Here is a 27,049-nt window from a genome sequence, read left to right on the forward strand (position 1 = left end):
ATATAACAGTGCTTTTTAAAATGTGGCTCTCTTAGAACTTCAGTTATTTGACTGATTTGTGAAGCTCAGATTTAAACGTCACATATTACTTTGTCCTCAGATTTGTCACTTTGAAAAACAGTCTCTGCTCATATTGTTTGCTGGACAGCATCAGGACTGAATATAGTTGTTGAGAAATAATGAAAATAATTGTTGATTTCATTGTGTTGTGCTGTTTGACAGTAGGTCTTAGTCTTTCCAGTGATTTGCTTGAAGTTTGGCTGTTTTATGTTTGAGCTGTGTTGGCTGAGCACTTTGTTTTCTCCTCATTTGATTCATGTGAGACAGGCTCGTCTGTGTGAAGGTTCACATTAAAGTGTTCCAGTGCCGTCTAACCTCTCTGCACAGTTTTCTGTGGAAATAAACACTTAAAGCTTAAACACTTATCGAAGCAAAGTGAATGATTCTTAAGTGTAAAAAAAAAGTTAAAATTTAATTTACAAAAAATATACAGTCAACTAAGAAAATAAATATGTAGTGAACATTTTTACAAATTAAAATGTTGTAAACAAATACTTAAAAGCACAAACACTTCACACACCACACTGATGCAGATCTGCTGCACACCATTCATCATTCCCTGCCCTTCACTGAGAGTGGAAACAAGGAGTCATTGTTAAAACATTCAGGCTGTGAATGAAGCCTGGTGGGAGATCAGAAGCCAAAAAGACGCTCTTTAAGACTAAAGGGATTTCACTGCAAACCTTCTGATACGAAACATTAAAGGTGCCCTGTGGAGTTCTCTTACAAAGTTCCTGTTTGCAAAACTTAGTGTGTGTGACCTTCCTCCTTCATCAAACATTTGCAAAGGCATTTTTCTGCAGTGTTTGGAAGCTGCATCGTTTACATCCATGTTTCCGTGTTAGAACTGTTCCCTGCATCTCTTGGTGCATTACCGCCACCTGTAATCAGAACCTGTGTGCATCTTTGTGCACAAGAACAAACAGAACAGGAGCACACGTGTAAAAACATTCAAACAAACCTGAGTCTGAAAGGTATCCTGTGGAGTTTTTAACTAACTGTGAATTAAAAAGCTATAAAAAGGCTTATCATTTCTTCACACTGTGGACTGTCAGCTGCAGCTTTGCCTCTCACTTTGGCAGCATGTTGACTTTTTGCAAGTCTCTGGGAATCAGAGGTGTACTGAGATTAGCCTCACTAAGTCTGAGACATGGTGCTTCTACGCCCCGTTGTCCACGATGACATTGCCCTCTTTGTCTTTGATCCTGAGCCGTCCGGTGGGGTAGCGGGTTTCCTGCCTGCCGTCAGTGTAGACGGTCTTCACGGTACCGTCTGGATACTCCCTCCTCTTGTAGTCTGCCGTGTGGATTTCCTTCTGGCCCGTGTTGAAATGAATCTCCTTGGTGCCGTCCCTGAGAGAGGCAGCACCCAGTTAGTTTTCATGGAAGATGAGACTTTAAAACAGAACCAAACTGGAGTCATCAGCTAAAGCAGAGAACAGCTCATCCCTGTGAAAATTCAGTTTTTCCTTCTATTTTCTGACACTGTCCAGACAAAATGATTGAGAAAATACACACCTGATCAGCTGATAATGGAAACAATTGTTAGTGCCAATATAATGTAAAACTACTCCATTACAACTCTCATTCAAAATCCAACTGAAGTAAAAGTACAAAAGTATTATCAACTAAATGTACTTTGGTGTCCATTATACAGAAGCAGCACCTTTACTTTTGATGTGTGACATACCTGCTCACAATTCACATCTGAAACATGACAAACCCACTGGTTTAACACAATGCTGTATTTTAGAAGCTGAAGCTGCGGTCTTTACTCACGGGTTGACTTGTATGATGGTCCCGTCTGTCAGCACGCTCTCCTCCCGGCCGCTGGGGAACAGGTTCTTGACCGTCTGGTCTGGGAAGGTGATTTCCTTCCTGCCGTCTGGGAAATGCTTTTCTGCAGCACAAATACAAAGCAATCATAAACATGCTGCTTTCAGGCACCGAGGTGCAGTTTGTGGCGATCATGGCAAATTTTCACTTCACTAAAACCCATCGCCTGCATTTTTGTTTGCTTTTTGAACTTAACTTTCAGTGCAGCCCTTTTAGAAATGAAGCCAATAAGCATATAAAATATTTTTTCAATTAGCTGCCAAATGGATTAATAAAGATAACATATAGAAGTGTCAAAATCCAGTGGTGGTTGTAAAACCTAAAGCCTGAATAAAAACACCTTGATCCAAAAAAAATCCAGTGGTGGCAAGTAACTGTAGTTAAGTACACTTTGGAGGTACTCACTCACCTACTCGAGTAATTTCATTTGATGCTACTTTATACTTGTTGCATTTGTCATAGATTAAAGGTATACTTTGCAGGAATCGCGGGTGATGATGCTCTTAACGGCTCACTATAGAGTGATCAGTGCTCTCACCAGTCTGGTTGTTGGGGAAATGCAGGACTTCCATGCCGTCTGGGTAGGTGATGTGTGTCGTCTGGGCTTCAGCGTAGTAGTAGATCTGAACACAAGGAGCAGAGCGTTGTTAAGAGCATCACCCATAGAGAAGGACAGGTGGGTAACAGGCCCAACAGGCTATTTATGTTCAGCTTAAACATCTCACCACTCTTTGGTCGGCTGTGATCTGTTTGGTGTCTCCGTTGAAAAAGGTGACTTTGACTGTCAGTCCGTCTGCTGAAACCTCCTTTCTGGTTCCGTTGGGGAAGGAAATGAGGCGATCGCCACTGGCCAGAACCTTCTCGATCTGGAAGAATCACAAGCAGAGCTACATCAGCAGCTAACACTTAACATCAATAACTCACAACAAACAAACTGAAAATCCAACCACATTTTTAAATATCCATACCGAAGCAACAAAATTTAGTCAAATCTGTTAACTGTGGCAGGTGAGCGATTGCTGACTCTGGTTAGGAGCTCTACACTTATGAGCCATATTTAACGATTCACATCTTCAGTAGGAACACATGAACTTTTGGCAAAGAGCAACAGACAGGCGAGGAGGTCTTATTGACAGACGGACTAACACGTTGTTGTCTGTGGTCTTTGAAATCGGCAGCCATTTCCTTTGAGATCCAAATGAAGGTCACCTGATAAAATCAGCCACTTCCTGCTTTGCAGTGTTGGTCATTGGAGTCTCAGAGTGTGGAAAACATCTCCTGCCTGGAGGAGTTTTCATATTGTGGTGAAATGACCCGTCTTTCCACTGTCTCACCTTCCCATCAGGGTGTGTGATAACCTCCTGAGCTGAGTCTGGCTCGTCAGCCTCACTGCTCTCTGGGTCTTTTGGCAGAGAATCTCTTTTCTACAATGAGGAGATGTCAAAAAACAAAGTTATTAAACACAGGCCTTGTGGCTGAGCACTGGAAACAATGGACTTGTGACTGGCTGAACTGACCACACTGTCAACAGTCTCTGAGCAGATCAGGGGCTGTAAATTAGCTCTAACTAGCTGCACAATATGTTGCTTTATCCCCATTGTGCCGTCCCGGTTATAGAAACAAATAAACTTTCAGCAGATTTTAAAAAACCTATCCTAAGTTTGATGGACAGTCAGTGCTTAAAACCAGTTGTACGTCATCTTCTTTTGGGATCTGTAGTTAATGTGCGGCAGCTTCAGTGTTCATACAGATTTGTTATAGCAGAGGGGAGAGACCAGCGCTAACGTCTCACCGGAGAGCAGCTGTGTGAGCTCTCTTGGTTTGCCTGCTTGTCCTGGCTGTTGCTGGCAGGTGTTGACCTCTCCTCTGTCCTCTTGCCAGCCAATGAGGAGGCTGAGGAAGAGGAGCCTGGCCCTGCTGGCCTCCTCAAGCTGCTCTTTATCCCTGCTGACAATAGACACAAAACAGAAAAATCTAGAACGAATGTGTGAGTCTCCTCATGTGTCTGATTGATGACAGAGCCCCACAGAAACAACACTCAACTAGATTTAATCCAGATTACTGTGTATCAGCTCTGAAAACCATCTGCTGCTTGAATTCCATCCATAATGCTGTACATTTCCATCAAGACTTGATGGATTTCATCCTCAAAACAAAGCACCTTTACAGGTCTGCAAACAGCTGCAACCCCAGAGCCATGTGCCAGAAATCACCTAGTCTTTGCAGAGCTGTAGAAATGTCTCTGAATTGAAACCATACCTGGAGCCCCCTGACCGCTCTCCCTGGAGCCCCTTCTAGTGGCTGCAGCAGTGCTGCTCTGTGGAGGGCTGCTGCTGCTGATGCTGCTTCCTCTGGAATCAAGAGGACTCTGAAAACCAAGAGAAGGCATTTTTTGGCTTTTTTACATAAAGCACTGCCTTTCTGTGAGACAAATACGGTTTGATCGGAATTGTCCCACACTGTCCTAGTCACTGATTTGTTCAGCCCAATCAAGAAATGAAGGTGTGAACAGAGTGCCATGTGTGATCATGTGTGACTGACAGCATGCATATAACCAATAAAACATAGGATAAACATGCTTACAGCAAATTTCACTCCTTTGGTCACAGAAGACACGTTGTTTTCAGATATTTTGGGTCCATCTTTCTTCTCTTTGCTCTTCTCTGTATTGAGGTCTTTCTTCCAGGTGCTGAGGCGGAGCTTTTCCAACATACGAATCTTGAATTACAAGAGAAAGTAAAAAAAATACACTCACAAACACAACATGGCTGGAACTGAATAATGACAGCAAAGACAAAGACATGTGTATGGTATGGTCAGAGGTCAGGGGGGTACCTCGTCGTGGAGACAAGCGTTCTCTCGGCTGAGGGAGTCGATCTGTTGCCGCAGCCGGCTATGTGTGGAGGCCCAGCGACTCTCCCTCCTCCTCAGCTCCTCCTGCAGGGAGCTCAGCTGCTGCTTCATCGCCTGGCAGGAAGGGAAGGACAGATTGAGAGGGGAGTTCCACCTATTTTCAGATTTCACACATAATATCTTGTTCTTGTGCTGCTGAACAGGTCAGTCAGTAATTACACAAGTGCAATGAAGTAACTTTTCAAAAAATGTGAGGAGGGAAAAATGTGCCACACACACACACTAGATCTGCATACTGAAGAACTCACCCTTAACCCAGAGATGTAACATGTCGACTTTACATAATTCACTGATTTCATTTCTCTAATCTCAAATTTAAAGCTCTTTCTTAAAAAGCTGCGTGGATGTGCAGCAACATTAGTATTTTTTTAAAGAAGGCACATGTAGAGTCAACTTATCTATCCACCGACATGTGAAGTGCTGATATGGTGCGAGTCTTGTCAGTATGTCACCTGGATTTCCTCTCGTTCCTTCTTGTCAGGCATGGCTCTGGCGGCTGACGCATGCTTCTCAAACAGTTTGCGCTCCTTCTGCAACTTCCTGTTCTCCTCTTTCTTGTGTTCCTCAAACTTGGCCAGCTCCTCTGCTTTCATCTGCTCAAACTCCAAACGCTCTTTCCTTTGAAAACAACACAAAGTAGACATAAACCAGACAGGCAAAGAGAGACAAGACGTCATTGCCACAAGAAGAACTTGCAGAACTTATCAACATTTTGACTTTGGTTTGTACAGGGTGGCCTCCCATAAACAAGAAGAAATCCCAATCATACAGCCACAGGTAAGATTAACAAAACAGCATGAAGGAAAATAGAGGAGAATTGCAAAGCAGCATCATGCAGGAAATCAAAAAGACTAACTCAGAGGAGAAAGCTGTTTGCAAAGTTATTCTAAAACAACATTAAGAGCAGACAGGTATCTCACCTGAGCTTTTCCTGGTTTTTCTCGTTCTCCTGTCTGAGCTTGGTGAGGGCAGCATTCTCCTTCTTAAACCTCTCGATCTCAATCTCCAGCTCAACCAGCCTCTCCTTCAGCAGTCTAGACTGGAGCTGCTGACCTGTGAATGAGGACACACACGTACACACACACATGTAACCTCAAGTCTGTTTCATCCTCTCTGCTTTGGTGAAAGTCACCATTCAGCAGAGTGACTCTTACCATAATCCTTTGAGGATTGACAGATGTGGCCTCAGGCCTCTCTATAGTTGTTTCCTGCTATTTTTTTTAAATAGAAGTACATACATGGCAGAATAAAGTGGCAGCCAGTCAGCATCTGTTCATGCATATGTGTGCTTTACTTTTGTGGTATTGAAGTTCCATTCAATACCTCAATATGAGACTGATTGGTAATGAAAATAAGGATGAGCTGCAGCACATTTCCATCCTTCAATAGCAATCTAATTCATGTGTGAACAAATTTGCTTCCTGTCTCACTGAACATTGAGAGGACAAATGCTGATTCAGGTTATGACATTTAAAACACTACAAGTGTTTGTCTCACCTGTCTCCACGTCTGCCATTTTGGACTCAAGAGCAACAGAAGCAGCAGGAGGAGAAGGGAGAGGTGCATTCTGGGACTTTGGTTTCAATGAGGGGAACAACCTTGTCATGAGCTGGGAGGTGGGAGGAGGAGGAGGAGGAGGTTCTGGCTCCTGATAAGCTGAACCAATGACTGTGCCCTTATCCAGCTCCACAACTTTGCTCATTGCCACTTTCCTCAACAGAGTCTGCTCAGGAGGTGAGATTCCTTTGGCTGTTGCCTTGGAAAATCCCCCACTGTCATTGGTTGTGCCAATTGTAGTGTCCTCCGAGTCATTCCATGTGTCATTGTCATCAAACTCAACTCTACCCTGCTGTCCGTCTTTGTCCTCTATCAGAGTGGACTCATCAGCATTGCTGAGAACGCTGTCACTCTGCCCATCATCAACTTGTGTCACATCGGAAGCTGAATCCCTAAAACTGTCCTCGTCCTGATACGACCGCTTGTCGTATGGCGGGTCAGACTGTGCAGGAAAGCAAAGAGTGCTGGGAAACAAAGGCGGTTTGACCACCGCTTCCTGGTCTTTGGATTCAGAGCCACCACAGGATGAAACATCAGAGTTGTTGTGCTCTTCTTCTCTCCCACTGTCCTGCTTCTCCTCATCCTCAATGCTCACTTTGTTCTTCAGTGTATCGTCTCTTATCTTCACCACCTCAACATCTGAGTTCATGGAACCGTTTTTATATGCACAGCTACTACTACCAACACTACTGCACCTCCGAAGTGCAGCTCTGGGAGGTGACTTGATGGGGGTGGAGGAGAGTCTTCGTGGATGAAGCCCCCTGGCAGCCTGCAGCTGGTCCATCTGAAGAACCTACAAGTACAGAACAGAGACTAAAATCACACTGTTGGACAGTCAACAGGTCAAACATAACAGGACCCTACTGGGACAAAAACCCAGAGAAAATTTAACAACTGGACAAGATATCCAAGACAAGTCATGCAATCAGGCACAAGGAAGAAAGCATCAAGCTACATTTGGAATGATCGACTTGAATAAAGTACCTTCATGACAAAGGAGGAGTTGGACGAGAAGGACAGCTCCTCAGCTGCTTGCTCCAGCAGCTCAAACTCTCCCAGCTCCATGCTCTCCAACTGCCGGTCACACTCCCAGCGCTGGAGCTTCTCCTGGAACGACAACTCAAAGGAATCCTGCGGAACCCCATCTCCTCCTCCTCCTCCTTCTGAACCTGTTCCTCCTTCTTCTGATTGCACTCCTGAACCACAGCTTTTCTCCACAGGTGCCTCATTTTCAGCCTTCTCAGGCCCTCTTACCATGCCCACCTGTTTGGTTACAGGGTTTGGCTGTGTGCTGTGACCCGGGCTCCCTGAGGCCTGAGCTAATAGACCCACTTTCCTATTATTCCGCTCCTTTACTTGCCCCAGGTGTTTGGCTCGTCTACCCTCTGGGTCACTTTGAATCAACTCTGATCCTTGTGTGTTCTGTCTTTGATGACTACCCAACACTTTCGTCCGTGCTGCCTTACTCTCAACTCTGATGGCCTGGGGTGGTGAAATGAACCCCCTCAGTTGGTTTTCCTTGTTGAGTGTGGCAGTTTTACGCTGGACGGGAAGCCGCTGGGCACCATTCGTGCTCCCTCTCTGGATAGCTGCAGGCTCTGAGTTGCTGCGACAGATTACTCTAGCCTGGAGTTGAGGTTTGGGGTCCTTCTTCAGCTCCATTTTTTGTAGCGAGGATTTGCGATTATTGGTGAATCTTGAGAGGCCCTCGCCTCGCTTCAGAAAGGCCCTCTTAGGAGGGGCTTGCACAGCTTCATCTCCATCTTGGCTCTATTAAGGTGAGAGGCAAACAGTCAGTCTGGAGTGAGACTGTCACCCACAGTCTGCAAATCAAACAATAAATCAAATGTGTATGTGGCTCATAATTAAATGATTGGCAATCTTAAGAGCTTTGCTTACAAAACTCTTCTGCTTTGAATGCAGTCAAGTTTACTTTTTAATATATGTATGGAAGTCCTTGTTATATTGTCTGACCTGCTGTTGCTGGGCAGACTTCAGCCTCTGCTCCTCCAGCCTCAGCTGTTCCTCCAGCAACTCCTCAAACGTCTTCCTCTGACCCCCAATAGGTCTGTAAAGGGGCACACACAGAGACGCACACAAGGCAAATGTATGCATACAGACAAGTTTGTCGAGAAATACACTCATACAAAGCAGCAAACATAAGAGCCACACTGACAGGTTTCTGCTGTATACTTGCTTGGTTTATCTCTTCGTGAGAGTCTTGTATTAACACCGTATACAATACTGGAATATAGTATTTACCTGTCATGGAAGACTTCATCTTCTCTTCTGCTGTTAACTTCAGTCAAAGCCACACCATTTCTTGGTATTAACTTGTTGTCATGCTCATGAAAATGGCTAGTATCAACAATCTGTTCTTGGTCATCATCTCTGGAATTCCACATGCCTGTAAAAAACAATTTTATATTATTTATAGTATACTGTTAAGTGATTTAACTCCACAATCATGCCAACAATTAAACGATGAAAGTGAGCGTAGGCTTGTGCTTGTTATGGTACTCTACAATCAAATAAACTGTACGAATTCTGTCGTCACCTTGAGCTCAGAAAACATTTTCCTCACCCTCTTCCTCATCATCCACCTTCTCACAGTCTTGACCTCTTGGTAGCCGCTCCTGTCTCCCTGCTGGTGAGAGCTCCTGCTCCTGTCGGGGGCCACAGGTCGAGCCCTGTGTGAATCTATGGCACTTAATGGCAGGGCTGTGTAGGGTCTCTGTGTAATGACGGTCTCCGTGGAGTGACCCCAGCTCTGCTTCTGACAGCCCTGAACTCTCTGTGTGATCTGTAAGGCACATTACAGTCACTTAACACAGTGCATGAAGGAAAATATAAACATAAAGAAGCTACAACAACCGGCATATTTTGTATCTTCAGTGAAACAAATTATTATATATCTCTTTTTTTTTTTTTACCTCTTGTGCAGTCCTGGGATACTGTTATTTTTCCCAACAGCCTCTGCTGCTCCTCCTGTAGGCGAAGCAGCTCCTCCAACTGATGGGCCTTTAGCTGCTCCTGCATGTGCTGCTGCCATTTTCTCAACTGCACAAACACAATTTTATATAACCCCAAATCCAAAAAAGCTGATATGCTGTGTTAAACATACACAATGTGATCACTTGACAATCCATTTTGACACGATATCAGTTAAAAGCAGTACAAACACAATATATGTAATGTCTGATCTCATCAGCTTCATTGATTGTTGGAAATATCTGCTTATTCTGACTTTGATGCAGCAACATGTTTCAGGCAAGTTTGGACAGGAGCAACAAAAGACTGGGAAAGATGTGGAATGAAACACCTGTTTGGAACATTCCACAGGTAAACAGGTTGATTGGTAACAGGTGATAGTATCATGATTGGCTATGAACGGGGCATCCTGGAAAGACTCAGTCAATCACAAGCGCTACATGAACTCGGGAAGAGTTCGTAAAATCACTATTTGAGTCCTCATCAAAATAGCCTGAGAGGAAAAATACTAATAATAGACAGAGTGTGTGTGGGAGTGCGTGTAATGGAGGTGAGGGGTATTAAGTAAACAGGAAGCAGTGATGTAATCAGCAGTGAAGTCTACACAAATTGACATTTTCAGGACATCAACAGATGTCCTAACATTACTGATTAATTTGCTGTTGCAAGCCTATTTCCATTTGGTTTGGTGTGTACATCCAAAAACTTAAGGTGTTTATTCTGCAGTAGTTTGTGACTAAAGACCACTGTAACAACACGGTCTTCTCCTAGTACACATAGAATACTGTACATCACAAAAACTGTACCTATATCACATTAACAGACTGCCAAGTGTCAGCAGTTAAACTGTCAAGCAGATGTCCAGCCCATCGTATTACATAGTAGTGGGAATAGCTGTCAATTTCAGATGGCATGCTCAGGTATCTCAGACATGATTCAGGGAGACATTTGACTTAATGTTCATTTTGACAACCAGATTGTGAAATGCAATAATGTCCTTACCTGTTCCAGCTTCATCATTAGCGACAGATCCTGTGACTTGTTTGCCATCTCATCCACACTGTCCAGCTCTCCATCTGAATTTCTCGTAGGTACAGATGACAGATCGTTCACTGGCCTGTCAGTCCCAGACCTTTCTCCACCAGGTGACCGGGCAAATCTATCCACACCGAGGCAGCTGCTGTCTGCAGAGGCGGGCAGAGGGGCGAAGTCGGAGGCAAAGGAGTCGTCTGGCTCCAGGGACGGGGATCTGACGACAGATGTGTGCCGCAAAGAGCCAGCCAAGTCCGGACACGGGTTGAGGATCACCCCGGCTCTGGCGCTACTTGGCATCCATCGGGCCAAAAAGTCTGCCTGGGAGTATTCAAGCCCGGCTAGAAATGACATGATGTCTCAGGTAGGGCTCACTAATCCGGGATTTGAACAACAGATTACGGTGACAGGTTAATCACACCGTGAATAAACACCGTCCAACACGCTCTAGAATAGATGATGCCCAGATCCAAGAAAACTATATATAGTAGCCGGTTTGCGTTGAAATACCATTAGCTATTTTTATACGTAACCTAGCTGTTATCTGACATCGATTACACGTTACACCATAGCAAGTCACGACAGCAGAGGGTCGATTTTAAATGAGCATTTGTTTGGTTAGCAACAGCGCACTAAATGAAAGCTGCTTAGGAATCATTGACAGTGTGACAACAGTCGTGACATGGAGCTAAGACACGTTAGAACTATCTCGCAGTACAGCTAATGGGTTGATGGGGCTCTTAGTTCATGTCAGACAATTATCGGTGCATTTAAAAGGCTTGACTTCCTTGGTGGTATTTACTGTAGCTACTTGCCGTTGTTAGCAGGCTGCCTGTTATTTGAGATACAAAATGCTTTTTTTACGGGTGTTACAGCGTAGTGACGAGGTAGAGCAGTTCGCAACATTGATAAAATTGTCATAACACGGGATTTACCTGAGACATGTGCCAAAAAACGGTGGAACGAAAGCGTGCGTTATAGAAACATAACCAACAGAAGTTTCGAAGAGTGCCGCCACATCACAACAAAGCCCGCGAGAGTAAAAAGAACACCAACGACAAGTCAGTTGCATTGTGGGCAATGTAGTTCAACTGTGTTTTTGAACTTTTGGTTTCGCTAATTGTACTCAAGTTTGGTTTGTTGTGTCTTATAAACGACTATAATAGTTCAAATATGCAGAAACTTTTTACAAAATGAAACGTGATATTTATATTGAATAACATTTTAGCGAGACTAGCTTCGAATTGCATCCGGTTTAAAAGCGCTTCAGAAAGATTTTTCATAATAATGGTCATCAAACAAATAAAATCTGGCGTATCGTTGAGCCGTACAGTTTTTATTTTGCCTACCAACGTTTCTATGTAGTTTAAGTTAAATTACTATATATATTGTGGTGTTTTTACTTGTGTAGTCAATATAAGTGATTTTTTTTTTCACCAGTTTGAACACAAACCTTTATACTGGTATTAACGCACCGGATGTATTTTCTGACAACTGTGATTGGTTGATACGAAAATACTGAAGTCCACCAATGACTTTCACTATAGCCGTAGATTCAGTTTGGAACTGAGCTGAGTGTGTGTGTTGGAGAGATGGAGAAGATTTTGTGCAATGTCCACGGTAGGTCGTGATATGTTAATGGAAATTCACTGTTCATTGTAAAGTAAAAAAGATATATAGGTATTGTGTTGAGTTTCCAGAAGTCATATTTATGTTTTATTCCCTGAAACACCTACGGGCATGACAAGGCACTTTCTTTCAGCTGTCTGTATAACGTTAACTTTAGACTTGGTAAAAAGCTAATTTTTCTACGCATTTCTTTTGCTAACTTGCAGTGAGTAGAAAGGATTTGATAAATAACTCCATCTCTATCTCCCCTTACAGGCAGCGTGTGTATGCTAAAAACGGGCGTGAAAGATGGACCAAATAAAGGCAGAAGCTTCTACGTATGCGTTGACAAGGAAGGCTGTGATTTCACTCAGATGGTCAGGTAATGTTAACTTATTCACATCAATGAGGACAGATATGTCCTCTGTGGATCCCCTGTGCCTAACACTGTCAAACAAATGTAGAGGGGATGTCAAAGGCGAGGGTGGATCATTTTACTCACTGCCAGAGCAGTAACATGGACTATAAATCATCTTTATTATGAAAAATATACCGAAACCTCATTGAAAAGATCGTCACTTCTGTGTTTTGCTTATAAAATGATATGAATACCATTTTCTAAGCTTGGTTTGGCAAAGTCTGAACTGTCTCATGCTGATATGGCTTTTGTGGTATTCATACTGGTACCCAGTGTTACTCTCCTCATTGCCAATAGGCCTGCTTCATACATACTGGATCTGCATTGTCATTGTCAAACATTTGAGCTTTATAACTGGCTGTTATTTAATTGCATAAAAGTTAAAATGTTTTGCAAATTTTGGATTGCTTCTCCCACTTTTGTGTTTGGGGGAGAAGATGAGTTGTTTTTGGTTTTTTTTGCACAGACTTTTGATCCTGTTTTTGATCTGCATTATCACTATTATTGTTATTGTTATCATCTCTTTCAGCATCCCACCATCCCACTGCCTCCATCATGAGGATTCGATGGTGGAACTCCAAGCTCTCACCTACAATCAACAACAGCAGAGCCATAGGTGGGTGTGCAGGTGGATTTATTTATGGTCTAAAACAAGAAGAATTTTTTTTATTATCATGTCTATGTAGATGGATTTTCTAAGAAATCCAGGCTGTAAACTGCTAAAAAGGTTTATTAAAATCACTGCACAGTAAGACATTTTGGTTTTCATACACACAAGAGAAAGAGAAAGTGAAAGTAACTCTGGCAAGAAATACAAAGAAGTCATGTGATCAGCACATGAGAAGTGAAAGTGTGGCTATCCAGAGTGCGCACAATCAAAACACACATGAAACACATGAAGATATCTAGATAAGGATAAGAGCTCACAGTGACCGAAGAAACCACGTTGTTGTTCCATATGTAGCTGGAGTTTCTGAGAAGTTCTGATGGGTTTCCTCCAAACACAACATCCCTGTGTATTTTAAACCTATGAACACACAAAGACAGTGTTGTGTCCATCCAAAGGACCAGATTCCCAAGTGTCTCAAGAGAAATGTTGTATATGCGGTCAAGTGCAGTGAGGAGTAGAAGGCCAAAACTCGGTCGTTTTCACACTTTTCTGACTAAAGAAACATTGTTTTAAAGACCATGAGGTATGTAGCCTAGACAGAGAAGACGGGCGCTCTTAAACAGGTGTCGAGGAGACCAAGTGTGTCAAAGTAGAGCAGCCCTCATGAGACAGAGGAGGAGGTTTAAGACACCACCTGTCCCCAGTTTACAAGGCTTTGTTAAAAACTGTACCTACACCTCTTTTTAATGGTCCAGTGATTTTTAATAAACCCTTTTTTTTACAGTTTTGGAAGCGATGCTTAAAACACGTGATGAAATGAACATTTTACATACATACATACATGTAAATTGGCACCTGAGCAAGATGCCTGTCTCTAGGTGACCACACACCTGGTTGGTTGGCGTGAACGTCTGACAGTTCATTCTTTCTGCAGTTTGTTCTTCCGCTGTGCTACGGGGAAAAAATCAGGCAAGAGATGGTGTGGAAACGTGCCTTGGACTGCAGTAAGACAACACCTGTCATAGATTCACCCACACACCCGGGTAGAAAATGAACTGAACTTTTTAAATGTAAAAATCTACCTGCCATTGACAGACATGTTCAAATTCACCAGCCGCTCAATAGTAAATCATTATTTTGCTGCATTTGACACCTTTATTTATAGAGCATTGTCAGCAACCATATCTGGGACTCAGTTCTGCATCCAAACCTTAATCATCACATACTCGGTTTCAGAGCTTCATGTTGAATTTTTGTCATTATCCCAACTTTTCCAAAGAAGATCGAATATGTTAATGTCAGGCTGTGATCTGTGAAATTAATACAGAGATTTAATTGGACAGAAAAATTACATTTAAGGGTTAAAGTCACTGATCATCCAATCACAATATCCCTGGTTCAAGTTGACATTTTCAGCCAGTTTCTTAACTTTTACAAATAAATATCACTTTTCAATGATCAATTGTTTTTAATCACTTTCCTGAAAACTGTCTGCTCTTCATTCTTAAAATGTTTGTCATCTTCCATCATTACAGCCAGAGAAAGAAAAGAGAAACCTTCTCTCTGACTCACAGAAACAGCCTTCCTCGCTGCCGCCTGTCCGAAACCCCTTTAAGGTTCCTGGCAAGACAGACAAGGACTCTGAGCGGAGGAAGCTGCAGTGTGGGGGAGATTATGAGGAAAGGAAGGAGGAAGGCAGTGAGGCAAGTCACAAGGCTGAAGGAAGCAACAGTAATCAGAAAGAAAATTTGGAGCGTGTAGGTGCTGGAGTGGACGGAGAAGAGGAAGGAAAGCAGAATTCATCAGATTCTGACAGAGGTAGACGACTTCCACCAGGGATGAAGATAAAGAAGAGGGTTTCAGCTGAGGAGGGAAACCGTCCCAACGCTGGCGGCACGGACAAAAGGACAGAGAAAGCCCAAGACAAGACTACAGAGAATCACACCAAGCCAGGAGAAGCAGAAAAAACAGTTTCTGCCTCCAGGGTCAAGGCTGTTCATCCTGAGAAAACCAATCAGACCTCACAGGATCCTCACAAGGACTCGCCCCGGCAACCAGCCGATGGTGGCGCCCGTGCGGTGGAACAGACCAAACCTCCTGTGAAAGAGAGTGTCTCTGAATCTTCACCCAGCCGCAACACTCCAGCTTCCAGAGACTCTGATAACACCAGAGACCCCACATCCAACAAACTAACTCAATCCACAGAGTCCAGTCAAAGCAAAAACCAGCAAGACGATGATGTAGTGTTGGTGTCGGTGGAACCTGCTACTCGGAAAACTCCTCCTGTTTCTGCTGTCCAAAAGACCCTGACCACCTTCCCTGGGTTCCAGCCAGCTTCTAAGCTCAAAAGTCAGCAGCAAGATCCCAAAGGGCTGCACAGCCTGCTCACTGCTCAACTCCAACAGAAAAAGGTGAGCAATGACCACCATGTCATAGATGAGCCACTTTTATGATACCGATAAGAGCAGGACTGCATTTTTGAGCCTGATACTAATGGTATGCTAATATTCATGGAAAGAATTCTGATCAAGATATGCACCTCAGACATGTCTGCAGAAGCACTACAGTATCTTGCTGCTTTTAGTTGTTATAGTGTCATAGGTGAGCAGTGAAAGTCCAAGAAGCCTGTGTGTGTCATTAAATCTGTAGTGCTGCTGTTCAGATGTGCTGTATTAAATATGGATGGGAAATTTACAACATGTTACAGTAAAATAAATGCATAGTCCAGAGTGTAGATATGAAATCTTTCTACTGACACCAAATATTAATAGACCTTTTTGGTGTAGTTTAGCCTCAGCGTGAGCTCATGTGTTTTAACTTCACGGTTGATATTTAACATTTTATATGAGTCACAGTGTGATGTGATATTCGCTAAATTAGCCTGTTAATGCTGTTACATTATTACTTGGTTTCAGGTGATAATTTTCTCTTTTTCTTTTCCTCTACTGAACCTATCACATAGTTTAACTGTAAAACTGTTCAACTGAATGCTGCACGTGTGTCACTCTGTAGACTAGGAGACACGGTGTTAGTTTCTCAGCCACTTGAATCATACTACAAGAAATACTGATTTATTATTGAAACAGCAGTCCACAGTCTTTAGTACGGCACACCACAGCAGCAAAAATATGGGGCCGTGGAGTTTGTGTGCTGGCTTCTTTGACCTCAAAATGAATGAAACAGACGTTCTGCTTAAGGTTATCCATCTATCCTCTCACCCCATTTCTTTCCTCCTGTCAAGGCCACTCTGTCTGTGGTGAATGTAGCAGCTCTGCCAGATAAAGGGGAGAGGTTGAGGACTCAGGTCAAAGAGCTGGAGGAAGCTCTGGAGTCTCTGAGCCTCACTGCTGCTTCTCAGCCAGGTAACTCACTCACTGTTACGTAGGAATAATATAGAATTATTTGTCAAGAGTCCACTTCTACTGCTGTGGTAGAAATGAAGGCATGTTTTTAATGACCAAATATGGTGAAACAGTTGTTTCAGTGACCACTGCAAATCCCTTTCAGAGTCCGAGGGTGCATGTAGCAGCGGTGATCCGGGTAGCAGCCACGCAAACCCTTTCAGCCGGCAGGGTGGCACCATCCTGCTCCCTGCCCTCCCTACCCCAGGCCCCTCCCAGCAGCAGGCCTCCAGCAGCTCTATGGGCCTGCACCAGAGCCAGCGACACACCCAGATGCATGGAGGTGAGCCAAACGGGAGGTTGAAATCAGTCTTCCCTGAAGCATTAAAACTTGTGCATTTGACTCTATGTATCTGAAATCTGTCTTGTGGCACGAAGTGATCTCCTCATTTGGTGTCATTTACATTATCTTTTTCACTGCAAGCGCCCTAAATTTCAATTCGTCATGTTTCTAGCAACCCCACAGGTCCAGGCCACCTGCGAGGCCATCGACCATCTCCACAAATCCCTGGAGTCCTGCCCCGACCCTGACGCAGAGGCTCCAGACCCAAAAGGCATCAAGGTGAGACATTCCTTCAGTCACTAGTCTGATTTTTCATCAGTCCTTCACCTGGCTCAGAACAGACAGGCTGACATACATCAAGACATTTACACAGATCACAGATGACTCACAACAACATTAATACAAAGGCTCTGTTTCCATAACCAATGATCAAATTCATTTTAAGCGAAAAATCCTTTGTCTTCTTTTGTTTGGTCTCTCTAATAACATTGTCCTCTTGTGATTGGTTGGTCAGGTGTCTCTCCTGGCCCATCAGAGGAGAGCTTTGGCCTGGCTGCTCTGGAGAGAAACCCAGAATCCCTGTGGAGGAATTCTGGGTATGTTCACCATTTCTATACGTGATCACTAAAACTGAAAACAGATGAATGATATCCTAATTGTTATGTCACAGAAACTTCAAATTCTAATTGTGTTTGTCTTCATCCTTTCTCTGTCTTGTTCCTTCGCCCTGTCTGGATTCAGCGGATGACATGGGTCTGGGGAAAACCCTGACCATGATCTCTCTCATACTGGCCCAGAAGATCAAGACAAAAGAGAAAGATGAGAAGAAGGAAGAGAAGAAGGTGGTGAGCTGGATCTCAAAAGCTGGTAACTAAAACCTCTTCTCACTCTTTCAGTTTTTTATAGGTCCATGCAGTTCATGATTAATTAGACAACAGCTCTTGTAGAGACGGACAGTTTTCAGTATCTTTGCCAAAATCGGAATCAGCATGTCTGACTTTTAAAAAATCAGAAATTTGAATGGAAAATTGCAATCAGTGCCTCTGTAGCCTCTTGTTTCGTCTGAATGCTGTGGGTGAACTCTCATGAATGTTTTGATTTGTTTGTTTGTTGATCATCCAGACTCCAGCCTCATAGTTTCTAAAGGCACTCTGATCATCTGTCCCGCCTCCCTGGTCCACCACTGGAAGAGAGAGATTGACAGACATGTGAAGGCGGCCAAGCTGACTGTGTACCTGTACCACGGCCCCAACCGCGAGAAAAGTGCCAAAGTGTGAGGAAACTGTGCACATACTGTACACACCACTCTTCTCTTCCCACAGTGCACTGCAGTCACAGCCTGCTTTCTTTGGTCAGAGCAAGGATAAAATGAAAGCTTCTTATTATGGAGTTTTTGTATTTGCTTCATTTACCTTTGCTTCTAACCACAGATAACATGACAGGAACAGGATTACATTGTTGACTTAAACATGATTGGATAAAACGCTGCAGAGCAGACAGAGCCCACGTCCTGTTTGTGTTTTGACAAAGCTTTTCATACAACAAATGACCACTTCAAACACTAATTTTGTTAGTTTTTACTTCAAATTTGCTTAGAATTATTGTTGTTTTAATTACAGAATTTTGTAAAGTGATATCACAGCATGATCATAGTTAGCAGTTGATTGCATGGTCTCCAACTGAGCTCAAACTGTATTTGTTGGTATGAAAAATTCAACGCTTGGACATCAGCTTCCATTCTTGAATGAAGCGTTCTCTGTCATCCCTCAGGCTGGCAGATCATGATGTGGTGGTGACCACATACAGCTTGGTCTCTAAAGAGATCCCAGTCCAGAAGGAGAAGGCTGAGAAACCCACCAAAGATGCTGAGGATGTGGTGAGAAATCTATATTTAGGACTTCAGAGGTTATCAGCTTCAGGGCTGTAACTTCAGATTCTGCCTTTAAGATATGAATCCAGTCTTAGTTACACAGAAAATCAATAATCTTTGGCTCCAAAACTCAAACAAACTCAGACACTTTATCCCATGTTGTTTTCATCAGTCACCACACTTGGCTCCTCTCCTGCGGGTGGCCTGGGCCCGGGTGGTCCTGGACGAAGCCCACAACATCAAAAACCCAAAAGTGCAGACCTCCATGGCTGTGTGTCAGCTGAGGGCGGGAGCCCGCTGGGCTGTCACTGGCACACCCATCCAGAACAACCTGCTGGACATGTACTCGCTGCTCAAGTAAGACAAAAACACAGAGAACAAAAGAGGTTTAAAAATCAAATCTGATAGAGACGCTTGGAACATGGAAGATATATGACTAATGACCCTAATGGCTTCTTTGTGTAATGATAAAATAAAATAAACAATGCAAGCAGGTTAAAGCTACACAAAATAAGCAAATAATAAATGTTCATGTAATTAATTAATTAATTTAGAATCCGTTCAGGTGGAAAGCTCAATCTGTTCGATCCATTTCTGTCTTGAATCCTGGGAAAGTAAGTTTTTGCTTACTGAGCAGGAGTTAAGATTGAAAAGTGCTTTAGAAATGACCACAAGGTGGAGCTATAGATTAACTTCAACTTCACAAATTCCACTGAAATCTGAAATACTTTTTGAAGAAGCAAAGGCTCAGTTTATTTTGCCAACATTTTCTCACATTGCATGAAGAAAGATGAAATTATGCTTTTCTCCCGATAATGCTCTGAGATTGATTATGATCCCAAAGTGCTTTACCAATCCACTAATGTAACAGCATCTTCACTGCAGTCGAGTGAATTCCAGACGGTTAACTGGAATGAGATTCTGTTCATTCACTGTCTCGTCAGGTTTCTGCGTTGTTCTCCATTTGATGAGTACAAACTGTGGAAAGCTCAAGTGGACAACGGCTCTAAGAGAGGCAGAGAGAGACTCAACATCCTGACGAGGAGTCTCCTGCTCCGACGAAGCAAAGACCAGCTGGACTCCACAGGGAAACCACTGGTACGGACAGACACACACGCGGGCGCTCGACTTTGAGTTTGTCTTTAAATGATGGCAGAGTATCTGATCTCCATAGCTTGTTAGGTTTGTTCAGGCAAACAGACCTGACTCTTTGCAAGCTACAGCTGAGCTTTTGATTGGTTCAAACATCCACACGCTCAGTCCTGATCCCAGCTGATGTGAAATGCTGAATGTTCCAGGTGTCTCTTCCTAATCGGACCTGTGAGGTGCATCGACTCAGACTGTCCAAGGATGAACAGGCTGTGTATGATGTGGTCTTTGCCCAATCAAGGTAACACAACAATTTCTTTTTTTTTTTTAATCTAACAAAAGATTTATGAGAAAACGTCCTTGTGGTCCTTTTTTAGTCTCTCACAGTGTATACACTCATTCTGTTTTGGATAGAAAGGTTCAAACTGAGCAGCTGTGATAAGAAAATGCTGAGACATGCTGGTGTACAGCTTCTTGTCCTGTCTCCTGAAGCTTAACGAAGGAAAGAATATATTACCATCCTCTGGAACCTTGTTTTGTTAATATTTTAATGACAGTACACTATTTAGGTGTTGACAATAAATTAGGGCTGTACTGGATAGTTCTCATTCCTATCATTGACATTCAAAATCTAAATCAACCTTCAGTGGATCATAAGATTGAGGTGTTTTTGCAACTTTGGCTATATCTGCTGCCTTTCCTTCAAAACACAGCTCCACTCACTCACTGCAGCAGATCTTCCTGTTCTGTGGCACAGAAGCCTTCAGTGTTGATGGCTATTACTCATGATGTGTAACCAATCAGACAGCGCTGTGGGCAGGACATTGAGTGAGACTACAGACACAGAGAAGCAGCTGTGTTAGAGCTGGAAATACATACATACAAGTGTAGTTATGTGTATTCTTATTGATGACACTGACAAGTTATATTCATTGAAGACTGATGATTTAATAGACTAATTCATTGAATCCAATGAATCACTTCATTCAAAATGAGGATTTTGTCCGAGGATTAATTATTAACGTTTTTTTGTTTTTTTTTGGGGGGGGGGGGGCTGATGTCGTAAAATATGATGAAAACTACCATCAAGGATGCTTACAACATCTTGAAAGTTCAAACATGTGTAACTGCATAAAAAACTGGATGGAATGCCTTCAAGTCTTCCTGGATACAGTTGATGGATCAACTAAAAACAACAAAAACAACACTAAAATGGTGATTTGCTCTTCTCCAGATCTACTCTGCAGAACTACTTGAAGAGACATGAAGGACATGATGTGAACGAGGGAAACCCTTCCAGTTCCAATCCCTTTAACAAAGGTGAGACATCAGCTGGTTGATTTATCGTCCTCAACAGGCTGCACTGTTAGAAACTGTCAACACGAATGAACCCCTCCTCCTGCCCGTTTTAAACATAATTTGTCCTTTTTGTTTCAAAAATGCTTGTATTCAACCTGTTAAAGAAACCAGTTTGACAGCAACCTCATTCTAAACAGCTGTCTCTAATCTGTAAGCAATGTTTTTTTTCAACTCAGGGAATTTTCTAAAATGAAGCCATTTCTGTCTACCATCAACGCTGTCATTCATACCTTTACTTAATCTCAGTTAGATTATTGCGATTCCCTTTTCTCTATCTGCAGCAAAAAGTTTGTCCTCTCTGCAGCTAATCCAAAATGCAGCTGCCAGGATTTTAACAGGTATCAGAAAGCAGAGAGCACATTTCATCTGTGCACTGGCTGCCTGTTAGTTTTTAGAGTTGACTTTAAGATTTTACTGATCACCATTTAAAGCCCAGAATGGTTTGGCCCCAAGCTATAATTCTGACCTTTAAACTCCCCATGTACATTCAGAGCCCCTGAGGTCCTCAAATGCTGTTCTCCTGCTGGTTCCTAACTCCAGACTAAAAACTAAAGGTGATGGAGCATTTGCCATCAGGGCGCCCAGACTGTGGACCAGCCTTCTAGAGAAGATTAGGATGACTAAATCTGTGTCTTCATTTAATTCCCTTTACAGTTCAGCCTTCCTGTGATCCTCTGCCTTACTCTCCCACACCATTGGCTTTATTGTTTTATTTTGTATTGTCTGTTTTATGACATGTGCAAAATTATGTGTAGTTTATCCAAAAATTAAATCATGGAAGTGCGAATTTTCCATTGAGGTGTGTCTGTCTGATCAAGTCTTGTATTGCCTTTTAAGCCAAACCTGATCAGTAATCAGCGTGGCTGTTTCTCTTGGTGGTGTATGAAAAGTGTGTGTGTTTCTTCCCCAGTGGCCCAAGAGTTTGGGGTGTCCCAGGCTTACCCTGCTGTGTCAGGTTCCCAGCAGCCTCAGCAGGCGTCCAGCACCATCCACATCCTGTCTCTGCTGCTGCGCCTCCGACAGTGCTGCTGTCACCTGTCACTTCTTAGGAAGGTACACACACTGGCGTGCTCTGACAAGGCTCACCAGTCCTTAATCAAAAGACATTCTCACACACATAAAGACAACAAAGAGCGTCTGTGTAGCTCTGATTTCCTTCCTTCTCTTCTCTGCTCAGACGTTGGACACGTCGGAGCTGCAGGGTGATGGGATCGTCTTGTCGTTGGAGGAGCAGCTCAATGCACTGTCACTCTCCTTCAGCCCCTCGCCATCGGCCCCTGACCCCAAAGACACTGTGGCCCTAAATGGCACCCGCTTCTCCTCACAGCTGTTTGGGGACACCAATGAGAGCACCAAGGTGGGTTACCGCTGTGCCCAGCACCCTAACATCGCAAATACATCCTGAATGTGAGAATGTGGAATGCCGGCTGTTTGATGTCTGCTGCTGAACCAATTATTCTACCTCAATTTTCCAGATTTCTGCTATTATCTCTGAGCTGAAAGCAATCAGACAGAAGAGTGATCAGAAAAGGTAAAATATTAAAGTCTCACAGTCGCCTCAGACTCAGTTTTTCATTCACTTACATTCTAAAGCTGCTTCAGTTTGACTTACTTTTCGTCTTGCAGCAAAATTTTAATGCATTCTTTTCAACCCACTTGGTATCTCCTCTCCTCCTCTCCTAATGCGTAGTGTGATCGTGTCCCAGTGGACCAGCATGCTGCACATTGTAGCAGTTCATCTGCAGCGGATTGGCCTGAAATACAGTGTTATCGACGGAACTGTCAACCCCAAACGCCGCATGGACCTGGTGGAAGAATTCAACACCAACCCTGAAGGACCGAGGGTAAATCTCACCCAAAACTCTGGACCTGAAAAACAAAACACATGACTACAACCTAATACTGCTTTTACATTAATTAGCAGGTAGTTTAATGCAGGGATGAATACTTGGCAGCAATTAGACCTTTGACAAAACATATTCTTTTGCTGTTAAAGGTTTGTATACATCAGAAATGTTCATTAACACAAGTATAACAGGCCTGTAATTTGATCAGTTGACAAACATCTGTGTTTTGTTTTTCAAATATATGGTGAAGAAATGACGAAATGTACCTTTAACCCCACAGTTTTGTCACACAACTTGAAATACACAGTGCAAAGTGGTTTTCAGTGAAAGCCCCCACAGTACTGCTGAGGCGCAGTGCTACGTTAAATATTTTGTGAGTAAATATTGTGAGTGTGCGTGTATTTATATATATTTATGTGTGGTTTTCTGCCAAAGGTGATGCTGGTTTCTCTTTGTGCTGGAGGGGTTGGGCTCAATCTCATTGGTGGGAATCACCTCTTCCTCGTGGACATGCACTGGTGAGACACACACTGGCGTGCACAAAACCAAAAGAGTGGTTGTATACACAGTATGTCTTTTGTCTGAAATATGGTTGTTTTTTATTCCTTTTATGATGATGTTCTTAAAAGTACCTTTACTTCTTGTTATTGCTCCTTATTTGACCTTCAGCTGAACTTCACTCGAAAAATGTTGTAGAAACAAAATGATTATTCCACGTCAGATGAGCCTTTAGCTTGCCTTAACCTTCAACCCCTTTCAGTGGCTTACAAGGAAAGACATTGTTTAAAGTCATAATAACCTTTTTTACAGTGTTTTGAGCAAAAGAGAGCACACTTTCACTTTCTTCAAATGTACTCCCTCTTAAATTCTGCATTTTGTAATATAAGTTTTAAGTAATAAAGTAATTTAAGATTAAATACACTTCAAAAATTGAAAGTCCTCTGTCTCACAAATGTGCACATCCAGACTTCAGTTGATTAAAAAACCAATCAGATCAGATCAAGTCATCACACACAGATGAATATGTAATGCTATGAATAAAGTGTCAAAATATTTGACATCATCTGTGTAAGAGTGGTTGGTTTTTGACCTCTGACCCACGTATACTTTAACAGGAACCCAGCCTTGGAGGATCAGGCATGTGACAGAATCTACAGAGTTGGACAAACTAAAGATGTCACCATCCACAGGTAACCAATCAGCGGGACATTTGACGGGTGTCTGTGGTTACTACTATTATTTATGATTTCATCATATGCCATTGTTGCAAAAGGACAATACTGAGAAAAATATCGACTAAGGCAAGTGACAAAGTGACTGAATCCAAGTGAAAGTTAAATACAGCTTAAGTAGCTTAAAAGGGAGATCGAATTAAAATCCTCATGTCAGGTGGGGGAGCGAAACAAACCTTCAGATTCATGGAAAGCGTTTTTCTTAGGTTTGTTTGGAGTGGTTTAGACTGCTCCTGATTGAATCTTTACAAAACTTCATTTGTATGCATCTTCATTGTAAGGTAATTCTACTGAAGGCTGAGGTGTGACTTTTTTTAATAAGAGTAGAATAATAATTGTGTGTTAATAGCTTTGTGTGTGTTTTTCCAGGTTCGAGTGTGAAGGGACAGTGGAGGAGAAGATCTCAAAACTTCAGGAGAAGAAGAAGCAGCTGGCCCAGAATGTGCTGTCGGGAACAGGAAGCACTCTCTCCAAACTCTCCCTGGCTGATCTCAGAATCATTTTTGGTGTCTGAGATGGGAGGGAATCGAGGCTGCTGTGCCACACGGTCAACCCCACAGCTATGACAAGACAGAGCTGCTTATAGACACATTCTGAAGTCTGAGTCTCTTGAAATAACCTAATAACACTGAGGTAATAAATGACAGAGCTCTGAGATACAAGAGAGCTCATTTTCCACCATGTAATTATTTCTTTGTGCGGTCAGTTATTTTAGTAGCTTACACATTATTGGTGTCAAGCAGATATTTTCCTTTTTTTCTCACATCATCAAGTTGGTTTTTTTTTTGTATGTGTGTTTCTGTGATTTTAAATAAATTCAGGTGGTTCAAAGTTATAGAAGTTGTGATGAGAAGAATGTGACCGCCTGCTGTATGAAGTCACTTGCATAGTAAATTGAAATAAGATAAGATAGGACTTTATTGATCCCACACCGGGGAAATTTAGTAAATGAAATGATTATCAATTGAAAATGTTAGGAAATTAAGTCAAGATGTTGGCCTACTTTAACTGGCAGGCTTGTTTGGATTTGAGGATTCAATGAAACTCAATGTCACTGCTGCTAAAAATATGTGCATAAAATGTTTAATGTCACCTGTCTTTAAGGGCAAAAAAACTTAATGTTGAGTTAGTTTTGTGTACTTAAACATAATAGGATGTTGGAGATGATAACCTATAAGTATCTGATAGAAAACCAATGTTTTCTATCAGATGTATCCCTTGCTTGCCTGCCCCAAGCAGTCCACCATGTCTTCATTGCTCGCTGTGTAAAAAATTCAGAGGGTAGCTTTATGTCCATGCTGCCTTTAAAAACCTGGGGATTTTTGGAATCAGCTTCTGAAATAACTATACAGAGCGGTGACGGAATCCACGAGTCGTTAATTTTTTTATTTTTTTTTTAATCAGTGTCTTCATATAATCAATGTAGCCAAGACTTCTCTTTAGAGCAAACTTCTACATTTATAAAACGCATGTCAGACACAGATGTTAAGACAATGTGCCAGTGTTTATGTATCAATGATTCACGTTGCTATCGCGTATTTCAGCATTCTTTCAGTTCAATGATTAATGCTGCACATTGGAAAGTTTAAATTAATTGTCCCACGTATAAGCTTCTAACAAAACAATTTGAAATTTGTGAACGTCGTGAATGTGACGTAGAAGTAGCAGAGTAGGAGGCTATGAGCAGCATTTGAATGCAGCGTTGTAAGAGCGGGCGGTAGCTGGTCCGCGCTCTATATCCCTCTGAGCTGCAGAGCTAGTGCAGTGAGTACGGCCAGGTACGCTAGCGTCCTGCGTCGGCTAACGCGGCCTTCACGAGTGCTGAATCAATAGCTACATTTTAGCAAAACAATCCGCCATGGCTGCGGAGACTGACAAGTTGGAGCCTGCGGACAGTGAACAAGATGAGGAAGAAGATGTATACGAAGTGGAGAGGATTATTGACATGCGAGTGGAGGAGGTAACGTTAAAGCTAGCTAAATGCTACGTAGCCGCCTGGCTAGCTTCTCCGAACATGGCTGGCATTGCTTTCGCTCCAAATCTCACGACGCATAGCCCATCTACGGCGGTGCACAGACACTTTCCGTCAACAAAGTGCCCGTCTAACAAGTAATTTGCTGCACTTGGTTGCTCTTGTGTCACTCACCTAGCCTAATGCGAGTACACTTGTCGTGGCTCACTGCACGTCCATACATAGCATCGTTTTTCTGTACAACTTCTCCCATGATGTCTGCTCGCCTCTCCCCTGCTGGGGCCAAGGACGGACGGACGGACGCTTTGCAAGCATGCAAATAATTTCATCAATGCTCCTGACCAGCGATGTAGCTACATCGAACAAATCCCAGGAATTGTGCTAGTCACACTGTGCATTAAACAAATAAGAATGTAGATGGTTTGCTAGCGATAAACCATGCAATTTAACGTAATTCCCAATGTGAATTTACTCACGCCTGTTAACGTTACGTATCACAGTGGCCGCCGTATTTGAAATGGCATCAGCTGGCCGACTAACCTGTCTTATTTCACTTTTCTGTGCATTAATAACAATTACCGCACTGGATAATAGTTCATCATAATTAATAGTCCTCTCTCACTTGGGCTATTGTAACTGGCATTGTGTCTTTGTTAGAACGTAGTGACGTGTTTGTAACGTATGGACCTGCTGCGTTAAGTGACTTGAATGTTTCAGTTGAGGTTCTAGTGACATATTCTGTCTATGTAGTGACCGAGCAGGCCTTAAGTATTTGACGGTAGATAAGATATTCATATTTCATAGCTGCATACATCCTGCGGATTTCTATATCACCAACTTGTTACTAACCACGATGAAATGGCACTTGAATGACACTAACTGTGTCAGCTGTTGTTGTTTTTTCCTTGAGTGCCAGGGTGTTTTTACAGGGTTTGAACATGCATTCACTGTGGTTGTTTACATCAGTTCAAG

General features: G+C 42.7%; 3 protein-coding genes across 5 annotated transcripts in view; 2 read left to right on the top strand and 1 right to left on the bottom strand.

The window, feature by feature from the left end:
* Window positions 1-498: 498 nt before the first annotated feature.
* cpap (centrosome assembly and centriole elongation protein) lies at window positions 499-10,742 on the bottom strand. 2 transcript variants are annotated; one of them, XM_076747665.1, is made up of 18 exons: window positions 10,359-10,742; window positions 9,299-9,425; window positions 8,950-9,168; window positions 8,628-8,772; window positions 8,340-8,433; window positions 7,350-8,135; window positions 6,306-7,158; window positions 5,729-5,861; window positions 5,261-5,426; window positions 4,731-4,862; window positions 4,479-4,613; window positions 4,155-4,263; window positions 3,688-3,839; window positions 3,230-3,319; window positions 2,621-2,761; window positions 2,434-2,518; window positions 1,839-1,959; window positions 499-1,412 (listed from the first exon to the last, which is right to left on the bottom strand). In XM_076747665.1, exons 1-18 carry the CDS (start codon window positions 10,740-10,742, stop codon window positions 1,220-1,222), a joined length of 4,065 nt encoding a protein of 1,354 aa, XP_076603780.1. In that variant the 3' UTR covers window positions 499-1,219. The 2 variants fall into 2 exon arrangements, with proteins under 2 accessions (XP_076603780.1, XP_076603779.1); XM_076747664.1 differs by having other exon boundaries at window positions 3,688-3,842.
* A 1,191-nt stretch (window positions 10,743-11,933) lies between these two features.
* On the top strand, window positions 11,934-24,619 carry ttf2 (transcription termination factor, RNA polymerase II). The gene is made up of 23 exons (XM_076747666.1): window positions 11,934-12,008; window positions 12,273-12,378; window positions 12,944-13,030; window positions 13,959-14,028; window positions 14,560-15,435; window positions 16,266-16,386; window positions 16,532-16,708; window positions 16,881-16,987; window positions 17,223-17,304; window positions 17,450-17,575; window positions 17,831-17,981; window positions 18,479-18,584; window positions 18,751-18,935; window positions 19,523-19,676; window positions 19,877-19,968; window positions 20,902-20,987; window positions 21,937-22,079; window positions 22,204-22,383; window positions 22,502-22,557; window positions 22,717-22,870; window positions 23,309-23,391; window positions 23,989-24,063; window positions 24,475-24,619. Exons 1-23 carry the CDS (start codon window positions 11,981-11,983, stop codon window positions 24,617-24,619), a joined length of 3,390 nt encoding a protein of 1,129 aa, XP_076603781.1. The 5' UTR covers window positions 11,934-11,980.
* A 1,244-nt stretch (window positions 24,620-25,863) lies between these two features.
* The window catches only part of mphosph8 (M-phase phosphoprotein 8), a 30,927-nt gene continuing 29,741 nt past the window's right edge, over window positions 25,864-27,049 (top strand). The window contains exon 1 of one of the 2 annotated variants that reach the window (XM_076747663.1): window positions 25,864-26,065. In XM_076747663.1, the coding sequence (XP_076603778.1) occupies window positions 25,964-26,065 (102 nt within the window). In that variant the 5' untranslated portion in view covers window positions 25,864-25,963. The remainder of the gene's footprint in view (window positions 26,066-27,049) is intronic. The other variant, XM_076747662.1, reaches the window with a different exon arrangement.

The sequence above is a fragment of the Chaetodon auriga genome, chromosome 13 (genome assembly GCF_051107435.1).
Source record: "Chaetodon auriga isolate fChaAug3 chromosome 13, fChaAug3.hap1, whole genome shotgun sequence".
Lineage (NCBI taxonomy): Eukaryota > Metazoa > Chordata > Actinopteri > Chaetodontiformes > Chaetodontidae > Chaetodon > Chaetodon auriga.